The sequence below is a fragment of the Xenopus laevis genome, chromosome 1L, assembly GCF_017654675.1.
Source record: "Xenopus laevis strain J_2021 chromosome 1L, Xenopus_laevis_v10.1, whole genome shotgun sequence".
Classification (NCBI taxonomy): domain Eukaryota; kingdom Metazoa; phylum Chordata; class Amphibia; order Anura; family Pipidae; genus Xenopus; species Xenopus laevis.
Genome location: NC_054371.1, coordinates 5,962,539 through 5,973,842, shown reverse-complemented (window position 1 = coordinate 5,973,842; position 11,304 = coordinate 5,962,539). Strand labels below are relative to the sequence as shown.

Sequence of the window (11,304 nt, the reverse complement as noted above, 5' to 3'; positions counted from 1 at the left end):
TTTGCCCATTCTGTTTAAATATATTCTTTTATTTCATCTAACAAAGGAAAATATGCTTTCATCTTATTTATTGATGGTAAATTCTCCTTGTCCTCCAAGCTAAGAGCTGACTTTGCAGACTTAACCAGTGGATTAACAAGCTTTGCATCAAAGGACATATCCATAGATTCATCATCTGAATTACTGTCCTCTTCTGAAATGTTGCTGTATTCCAACAAAAATGGCTGTGAGCAACTTGTTCCATAGAGAAACATAATAATGCCCAAATCCAATATGTCCACTGCACTAATCTGCCCACAAACTTCAGTGTAATCTGACAAATGCTGCAAACCCTGGTTTACCATGGGGATACCACAATCAGGAAAGACCTTGGAGAGGCTGCTTACATGGGCTTTGCTTCAAGAGGGGGTAACTTGAGTAGATGGACCAACAATGGCCGAAGTAAGGCTAAGAGAAAAATCATTCCACAGGCTCCAACCACCATGGCCAGCAGAAGGAAAAAAGACACTGGGGAAGGGGGCAGGACTCCTTTAATTAAGTGAGGGGTGGGATCCTTCTAATCATTGATGAGCAGGGAATATACCCATTAGTATGCTGCCATGGAGATGGCTGGGAAATATAACTTCATACTAAACTAAATTAAGAAATGGAAAATGCAATTTCACCAATTTGCTGCAGCCTTGAGGAACCAATGTGATAAAGCCAACCCTGGCACAATCTTTATCAGGACACAGTCCTACACTCCACTCATTTCATTCCCCCAGGAGCTTTTACATTTCCCCAGGTAGTGCTACTTGCCCCCAAAGTACATGTACTTTTGAAAAAGGTATTTGCTCCCAAGTGGCAGGAACACAGACAACACCACATAACCATGCTGTTGATCAATAGTGCACTGCAACTTATTCATGCTGGAATCAGATAGTAGGATTATATGTAAAGTTGCTGTACCGTGTTAGCCAGGAAAAATGTTACAGGGCAACCCTTTTGAAATAAAAAATAACAATCATAGCAAGCTTTTAGAACATTTTAGTTTCTTTTTTAAGCTGATTACAAGTTAGGAACTAAAATGTTCAGAAAGCTTGCTATGATTATATTAGTCAGCCAATAAAGGTATCCCCTTTAAACCACTTTTGTTATTTTTTATTTCAAAAGGGTTGCCCTGTAACATAGTAGGATTATACAAATTTTTAAATCTGGAGTCAATATATGATTGACATCTGAGATTTCTAAATGAGTTTGTAACAGGTATGGATGTTTTAACAAAAGAAAGAAATTTGGTTTCATGTTTAATTTGCAAAGGACTTTTATTATCCAGCTATTAATGTCTGGGTAACAGGTCCCCTTTAAAAAACAGTGAGGAATATTTAATCATTGATACATTTTTTTATAGATTTTTACCTCCATATTAATAATTTTTTCATTATCACCATCTACTGTTGGTCTACACAGGTACCCAACATCCTCACTAGCCAATAAAACAAAAATATTCATAAAAGAAAAAGTATGTTAGAGTCCGGTGTTCTCTTCCACTTCACAGACAATGCAAAGTTACTGTGCCAAACAGAGACCCACAGTATGGGTAAGTTGTTTCTGGGTGCTCAGTTGGAGCAGAAGGGTATTACTATGTTATTCAAAGGCTCATCAAACAGTGGAACAACACCTTGAGCAGTGTTTCTAAACAGTTCACAGAGGCAGCAAAAGTCTTGAGTTCCTAAGGGGTGATATATGAGTTAAAATAATGCTACATAGTTACATAGTTAAATTGGGTTCAAAAGGCAAAGTCCATCAAGTTCAACCCCTCCAAATGAAAACCCACCATCCATAGATACACCTCTCCCTACTCTCACATAAATGATATATACCCATATCTATACTAACTATAGAGTTTAGTATCACAATAGCCTTTGTATTATGTCTGTCCAAGAAATCATCCAAGTCCCTCTTATAGTCATTAACTGAATCATCACCCGGCAGTGCATTCCCCAACCTCACTGTCCTCACTGTGATGAACCCCCTACTCTGTTCCTTTAAATGAAACTTCTTTTCCTCTAGTCTGAAGGGGAGGCCTCTGGTACGTGATTCTCTTTATGGGTAAAAAGGTCCCCTGCTATTTGTCTATAATGTCCTCTAATGTACTTGTAACGTCTAATCATGTCCCCTCACAAGCGCCTTTTTTTCCTGAGAAAACAACCCCAACCTTGTCAGTCTCCCCTCATAATTTAACTCTTCCCTCCCTCTAACCAGTTTAGTTGCACTTAGTCTCTGCACTCTCTCCAGAATTATGTTTCATCCCTTGAGTTAATGCCTTTTTTTATACAAGAACTTTATTTGCTTTAGTAGCCACAGAATGACACTGCCCAGAATTAGACAACTTGTTATCTACAAAAACCCACGTACTATGGAAATCAGAGAGACTTTGCTCACAATCTATCTCTTCCAATTTGTTGAAATTGTTCACTCTGGAGCTCCACTTTGATGTAATAATAAACATTTATTCAGTAATATTCTTTTAGCCTGACACGTTTCATACCTTTAAAGTCAAATAGTCTACTGAACATAATTAAATGAGTTGTGCTCCATGCAATTTATATTCTACAATCCATCACTGCAACATGGAAGTAGTAAGAAGTAGTTGGATAACCAGTCCAAGAGGAGGTTGGGAGTCAGAGTCAAAGCAAAATGTTTCCTCTAGGTCTGAAGAATTTTGTGTGTCTGTGTAAAAATTAACAGTATATTTGTTTCCAAAAGATCAAAAGTAATTTGCATACATAATCCTAATTATCAAGATGCAAAAAAATTGGGGGATTAAGAGATTTGGCCAAAACCAGAAAGACCGATTACTGATTTTCATTTGCTGATAACAATAGTATGAACAGAACTGTTCGCTAGTAATTGTTTCTTATCTTACAACTTTAGGTACATCAGTATCTGAAAGGAATGCATCTTATTGGAAAAACCAGTAAACATTTTTTAAATGAAAAGGGAGAGTTTGTTACTGAGTATAATATTATGAATTTGTATCATAATTCAGCACAACAATTTTTCAGACATTGTGCAACCTACACCCCCTGGGCACCATTACATCAGAAACTAAATATGTCACTGTGTGAAATACACTGGAAAACCAAGGATAACAAGGTCAGTAACTGATTCTGTTACTTCCCTATTAAGGCCAGAATTTTGGGGGTTTGCTGCACTAGCAGATCCAAGACTTTGTTTGCTGAAATGATCATACAATGTGCAAATTCTGCTTCTTTCATGCCCTCTCTATGATGTTATGACCAGATGTTATATACACTTTTATCAAACAAATTTTAAGTTCTAAAATGTAATTATTATGACCCCTTCAGCCTGTCAGACAGTGTTCCATTCACGGTGCAGCCTGGGGGTCTCTGCAATCTGAAACAGAGTGTCTGCTGCTATTTACACAATGCCCTATTGAGGCTTTACTTTCCTTTTAAATAAAGATATCATACACTATATTCACTCACAATGCTAATATTGGCTCATTCTCTAAGCGCAAATCATATATATATATTCCCAATGGAGGGGCACTCAAACAAAATATATTGTCTGCCTGGGAGCTGATAACAAATAGTGTAATAGTCCAGTGAAGTGCAGCACTCAACTTGCTGGTATGTGTTTTGGGGTTGTTGCCCTATACTATTTCCAGCATGAAAAGGGTTTTCTGTTGTGAGTATAACTGGGTTAATATACCTGTGAAGGGCTTTAATATGCTCTAGGAAAGGGGACAGATAAGTATGTGACAACATTATCCACAACCTCTACAATCCAGTGGTTTATATACAGTATAACTCACAGGCTTAGATAAAGAGCTCTATTCCAGGCACAGAAAACTTGAACCACGGCCGATCATTTTGGAACTTGTGTTCATAAAAAAATAGACAAATTGAAAAATAATAAAAATTAAACAAAAAGGAAAGCACAGACTATGAAAGAAGACAGTGCAGAAGCTAAAACAAATATTGACACCAAGTAAGGTCTCTGTTTGTTCACTCTACTGTGTGTACACTCATAATAATGCAGTGTTGTAATGTTCACAAGTCATTATCCCAATGGGAAAATAATATAATAATCAGGTATGGATCACCAAAAATTTGTTATATCCAGCGTTTAGTAGAAAGGGGACATAGGGAGGGTTTCATTCAGGCCCTTAGGTGCCAAAGTGTCAAGCTTGCAAATGAATGTATGGACACGGACATTAACATTTTCACCTGTTGTTTCTATTGTCCTCTGTGCAGACACAGAGGTTATATTTGCATTTTATTACACAGGGTGCTTGCAGGGTTGGCTGGAGGTTGCACTGCTGAAGCAGTATGGTAGCCCCTTCCTTCCTTACATTGAGTCTGCTCAGTGCTGTAGCCTGAGTCATTGGGCCCCACAGCAAATTCATTTTAAGGCCCCTAACATATCCAGAGGTTGCGCTTTTTTTTTTCAATACATATTGAATTTGCTCTTTATTTGGGCCTCATGGGGTCCCTATGCCTTTTGTGCCCACCTGCAGCCACAGGGTCTGCTTCCTCTGTAGTTACGCCCCTGAGTCTGCTCCTAAGAAGCAGCCTGACACCAAGGATCTGACTGGATTATTCCCACTGTCTAGCGCATATTATCTGGTTAGGTGCCTGTATTCCTCTGACTTCTTGTATTGATGTCATCTGAGGTCTTAGGTTTGTGAGCCCGAGTTCTCTGCGCAGACACAGTAGGTAAGTGTGATCTTATTACACATTGTATTTCCAGGACTGGCTAGGGGTTTGTTCTGCTGTAGCAGCATTGTACCCCATTTTTTCCTAGGATGTTTCCACACTTAACAGGCAGTGTTTTCCGATTTATATGGTGTCTTTTTGTGTGATGTAGGCCTTCTCTTAGATATTCTATTCCCATCTGGTGGTTTTTGATGGGAGCTCAGTTGTAGTTATACTACATCTACTGAGTTGTTGTGACTGTAGGTTTCCCTTCTTTAATTGTTGGTAGATTGAAGGGCACTTACTGTTATGTCTATTGGCACCTTAACATGCTTGAAGCCAGCTTGTAGTCTATGGCCCTTTGTCTGGCCTCGGGCATCTCACCAGGGAGCTGGGTTTGTGTGGCCTCTTGCTTTCATTATGGCCCTTGGCTTGGGTTAGAGCCCTTGTTTTGGTCCATGGCTTTTTACCATGGCCCTCGGCTCCTGGGTCTGCTGGCCTTTTACCAGGGCCCTTGTTCTGCTTGCCTGTTGCATGAGCCTTTGGCTCATGTGGTCTTTTACCCTTGGCACATTTGTTTGGTTGTCCTTTTACCAGGGTTATTATGGCTGTGGGCCTGTTTTCATGGCACTTAATTTAAGTGCTTGCTTGCCTTTTACCAGGGTTCTTGGGCTGTTGACCTTTTCTGTGGCCCTTGGCTAAGGTGGCTGCTAGTTTTTATTATAGTCCTTGGGGGCTTGTGGCTGCCAGTCTTTGCTGTGACCTATGGGCATAGGCCACCAGCCAGGCTGTGGCGGCTGATAGGTATGGTTACTATTCTTGCTGTGGCCCTTGGTGGCCATGTCTGTTTGCCTTGCGGCAATCCTTGGCAGGACAACAGCCATTGGTTTTGTCTTGTCTACAATCCTTGCAGGCATGGTTCTGGTTACACCAGCAGTAGGCATGATTGACTATTTGGTAGGATCTAACATGGGTTGTACCATCAGCTGGTGTTTGCTCTGAGTTTCACAGCCCATAGATAATTTTGTTGCTGATTGGTATTCAGCAGCTGCGGTTGGTCATATGTTGTCGGCTTACAGCTAATCTTTGCTTCTGCCTTACATGCATTGTTTTTGGTCTTGTATGCCACTGCTTATTATCAATAAGGCTGGCTTGTGGACCAGGGTTTTGCAAGTTCAACAACTGACTTGTGCTCCGTTGTTGCATGTGTGCAAATTGACTTTTGTGTTAGGTGCCAGTGCAGTTGGTAAACTTATCTCCAAGGGTGGCATTCACAATAGGTGGCTTATGTACTATTGCTTGTGTATTAGAATTCCACTCTGGTGTTTTGCATACACTTCAGCTGATGGGCATCTTGGTCTGCTAGTGTGACAATGGCCTTGCACATCTATGGTGGAATACATAATAGCTGGCTGTTCCACCACTGGTTGTATGTATGGTGTCTGGCTCTCTGCCAGTGGATTGTGCTTCATTGCTGGTTGGTACCAGTGTTTGTAGGCTATAAGCTTCTGGCATGCCTAATTTTGGATTGTGACCCCAGCTGTTGGCTGGTTCAGTAGCCTATTGGATTCAGTAGCTTATATGTATGGTCACAGGTCTGGTTCAGTTTAGATCTGGTGGTTGGTGGAGCTACTAGGCTGTACCAGCATGGCTCTACAATGGTTACAATGATATGCTGATTTAGGATAACCCAGAGTTGGTGTTCATTTAGTTAAGTCTTCATTAGGTATTATTAGCATGGAGTTGGTGGATCTTGGGCAGATCTCTGGTGTGGAGTTGACTCCGGTCAGCACTGGTTTGAGCTGCTTCCATTAAGCTGCAGGACTAGGCTAATGTGGGCCAAGTCTTTTTAGGGCCATTTGCTATTGCTGAGGATCGTGTATTTCTCCAGCACTGGTGATAGATGCATCCAAGTTGTGTTTAGTTTCTGATCTGATTGATTTCCTGGTGGTTTCTAGGGTGTTTTAGGGTGCCATTGCCATCATTCTGGTTGTGTCCTAGGGCACCTTTTGCGTTAACAGTTGCAGGATTTTTGTTCTTCCCCAGATGGGGTTTTGTCAGATAACCATATTGCAGGTATCCCTCTAGTCAGTGAGGGAACCTTTTTAATCAGAATATGTCTATTCTTAATCTGCGATGCTTGATCCTCAAGTGCCGGTCTCTGTAATTTAGTGGTTGGTTTTGTAGCTCTTGTTGTCAATCATTTACCATATCCTAGGACATGTTGTTCATGTTCTTGTGCCTTTTATCTACTTTTTTCAGGAGATATACTTTTTATCAGCTCCTATGTTGGATGGATGTGATGCTGGCCTTTTTTTTTTTCCTCAGGGCCTCCTTAGCATCAGTTTGGTTTTTGCCTTATGTTGGTTTTTCCCACCCATTGTTTTCAGGGCATGGCTTGGTAGATCCCATGTGTACTGACATGGAGGGACGTAGAAGAAATAGAGAATTTTACTTACCTACTTGACGTAAATTCCTTTTCTTCTAGTCCTGACATGTCAGTACAGGGTTTCCCATCCCTATTAATTATTTTGGTTATTGTACTGCTATGGCAAACGTATAACTGTGGTGAGGAGCAAGTCATGTGGTCTTATAGGTCATGATTCATTTTGATTGGCTAAGTTATAGGTCCTACCTCCAGGTCTCGGAGGGGCATTGCCCATGTGTACTGACATGTCGGGACTAGAAGAAAAGGAATTTATGTCAAGTAGGTAAGTAAAATTCTCTATTTTTTGCCCGTTCTTGGGTGTCTGAATTCCGTGCCAAGAATCAATGTGTTGCACATGACGCAGCCTGTGCATTTGTGTACCCCCGGGGAAGGTGTAAGAAAATGTTGTTTTAATGGTTGTGTGTATTTCTCCACCGGATCTGACGGACTGAAAAGTTCATTTAGATTAGTGTTTCTTGAATAACTGAATCTTCATTATGTAATAATCACAAATTGCAAATATTTATGCTCACACAGGTGTTTCTCTGCATCCGAGTTACACCATGACTTTTGTGGAATAAAAAAGTATTTGTTAATCAGTTTCCACAAACTGAATGTTTATGTTGGCTAAATTACCATGAATGTTAGATTCATGCACAATGACCAAGTACAGTGCTCACACTCACACACCCATATCATTTGTGAATACTTGTGTAGTACACACAGCTTACTGCAAATCTATAAAAAGGAGAGACATTTTATCAGAGCGCCAGGGCTGCTACTAATAAGTAAATGGCTCATTATATGCAGATTGCCAGAGAAAAGATTCTATAGTTTACATGTATGTGAGTTATTTTACAATGCAAAGTTCAATGAATAATAACAATTGTCTGTGTGGGGAAGTTGCAAATGGAAAATATCTCAAGTAGAAGTTCCGCCTCAGTATTACACTAGTTTCTTTTCTTGTTTAAGGTCCCAAGAGCTCAGTGTTCAGACTCATGTCCAACTGGATTCAGAAAGACACCAAAGCCAAGAGCCCAGTCTTGTTGTTATGATTGTGCCCCGTGTTCTGAAGGAGAAATTTCCAACAGAACAGGTATACGTTTTTTCATGGGCCATTTTACTCTAGTGTTGCAATATTAATGACTACTGTTGTCTATGAAGATTCTCATTCATCCAGGTGATGATATATAGTATCTACTAGAATTAAGTCTAAAGCACTTGGACTTTTCTTAAAAAAACATTTCACCACTTATACAAGTAACTTCTTCAGTTCAACTGAGTGTAAGGAAATTCCTTGGCACTTAAACCATTGAGAGTAATACAGACACACCCATCCAATCACAGTTCCATTGAACTTATTAAACTGGTATTAGCTAAAACTCACAGGTGTGTGAAAGTGTGATCCAGACAAAGTGGTGCCATAATCCTCATTGAGGCAAGTGCTCATTTTTCAATGTACAAGTCTGGAAGTTTCAATCGTTGTGAAACCACTGGTTTCAATGGTTGAATGGAACTGTGATTCAATGTGTGTGACTGTGTTTTTATTACACACAACTAACTGAATCCCCCCCCAATATCCAATAAGAATTAGTAGTGATGAGTGAAATTTCTGACAGGTTTTCCCACAAAAAAGATGCCCATACACTCAAATGGGTGAAAATAAATGTGTCATCCATAGACTTTGGCAAATTGAAAACAAGGTGAATCTGAAAATGTGTTTAAATGTCTGGTAATGAATATTAGAGCATATAGAACTCCATGAGTATATAGGTCAGAAATAATGATGAGGAGCTGAATTTTTCACCAGGTTCTGCAGCAAAATAGATGCCCATAGACTCCAATGGGTTAAAAAATTGTTGCATCTTGTTGCCCATAGGCAAATGTTTTCCTGTTTCGTGAATTTTCTGTGAAACAAATTGGGTCAGATTCCTCCATCACTAGTAAGAAATATTAAACTACATGTTAATGGTTCAATAGCTAGTAAAATAGTTAATAGGGTATCCCTGAGAGTTCCTCTTTTCATATGAATTAAAGGGAAGTCATACCCTAGATATCCTATGCCTTAGGCATAGAGGCGGGGCAGGCAATTACTTTCCATTCAACACTTACTAGATGAATCTCCACATTCCCCCTCTCTCTTTACCATATAATTGTCCAACCAGTGCATGGGGATGGACATCAGGTCCCCTTTTCTGGTGCACAAACAAGATTTTGAGATGATACAAGGTTTGTCTTAATAAGTGTCTACAAATTGGCTCCTACCTGCTTGTTATAATTATTAATTTCCAGACGGAAGGAAACAAGATTTAATTTTTACAGAGTAATTAAAGTTAATATTGCTTGATTAAGGTGATAAAATAGGATTTTGAATTATTTTTATGGGTGACGGGTCCCCTTTAAGTGGTTGTAATATCAGTTTTCATTACATTGTTGTATCATTTCTAATTCAAGAGTAAATTGTTTTTTGTGTTTATTAGTGATGGGCAAATAAATTCACCAGGCTTGGATTTGCGGTGATTTTCTGCCAACCACAAATGTTTTTGTGAAACTACTTTGAAAATTCGACAGCGAAAAATTTGCAGCAGCAAAAAAAAAAAATGGAGCATGTCAAATTGATTTGGATGCTCATTGACTTTAGTGCATTTGGACAAAATAGTCATAAATAAAAAAATTGTCGATTGCATCAAAATTGTCATGCGTCAAAATAAATTTGATGCCCATTGACATTTATGGGTTTTGAAATTTTTTCCACTGTTTCACAAATTTTTTAGAGAAGCAAAGTAGGACAAAGATTGGCCCATCATTAGTGTTTATTTGTTATTGTTACAGACAGTGAAAACTGCATCAGATGCCCATACAATGAATGGCCTAATAAGAACAAGAAACAGTGTATTGAAAAAATAGAAGACTTTCTGTCATATACAAAGGACACAATTCCTGTGGTGTTTTCTGCAATTTCAGTCATTTTACTCCTTATAACAGTGATGATATTGGAAGTTTTCATTTACTACAGGAACACACCCATAGTGAGAGCCAACAACAGGAGCCTCAGCTTCCTCCTCCTTGTCTCCATCAAGCTGAGCTTCCTCAGTGTGTTTCTGTTCCTCGGTCGCCCTGTGGATATAACCTGCATGCTGCGTAACATCACTTTTGGAATCACCTTCTCCATAGCTGTCTCTTCTCTCCTGGCCAAGACTATCATGGTTTGTGTTGCTTTCAAAGCCACCAAGCCAGGGAGCTCATGGAGAAAATGGGTGGGAGTCAAACTGTCCAACTCTGTAGTCTTGTTCTGCTCATCCATTCAAATAATAATCTGCATGACTTGGTTGGCCATTTCTCCTCCCTTTCAGGAACTGGACCTTCACACTTACCCTGGAACCATCATCATTCAGTGCAATGAGGGCTCAGCTATTGGCTTTTACTCAGTTATTGGGTATATGGGGCTTCTGGCAGCTGTTAGTTTTGTTTTAGCATTTTTAGCTCGGACATTACCGGACAGTTTTAATGAGGCCAAGTACATCACTTTCAGCATGTTGCTCTTCTGCAGTGTTTGGATCACAATGATCCCGGCCTATCTGAGCACCAAAGGCAAAAACACTGTGTGTGTGGAGATATTTGCCATACTCATCTCAAGTGCGGGACTTTTAGCCTGTATATTCCTGCCCAAATGTTACACAATTCTATTTAATCCTCAAATAAATACAAGATCCCATTTACTTGGAAACAAATCTTCATAGTATCAAAATACTCAAAATACAGAAACCTCTGCTTGTAATGCAGCTGATCTAAATAGTTAGAGTAGAAAGAATTTTGGTTCCAATATTTTATGTAGCAGGTGGGGCATATATATTGTAAAAAGTTCAATTGAAGTAATAAAAAATATAAAACTATTGACAATGTAATGAACAACAACACTGTCATTTACTTTTAAATATTATTGGAATTGGTTTTATTCATTGTTTTTATACTTCATTATACATTATTAATATAAGAAATTGCTACACAATCTGATGTCTATGAATCTGATTTCCATGATGTATTATATAACTGCTGGGAAGAAAGTTAAAAAATAAAGTTAATTAAAAAAATATTTCGTATTTAATAGACTCTTTCCTTCACAAAGTTACGTCTTTGTTTTAGAATTGTGGTCAGTTTTTGGGAGAGATTGAT

The 11,304-nt window shown here is 39.1% G+C and overlaps 1 protein-coding gene across 1 annotated transcript; it reads left to right on the top strand.

Moving 5' to 3' along the window:
• The first annotated feature begins 342 nt into the window (after positions 1-342).
• LOC108704760 (vomeronasal type-2 receptor 26) lies at positions 343-10,871 on the top strand. Its single transcript, XM_018241435.2, has 3 exons — positions 343-408; positions 8,104-8,227; positions 9,964-10,871. Exons 1-3 carry the CDS (start codon positions 343-345, stop codon positions 10,869-10,871), a joined length of 1,098 nt encoding a protein of 365 aa, XP_018096924.1.
• Positions 10,872-11,304: the final 433 nt, after the last annotated feature.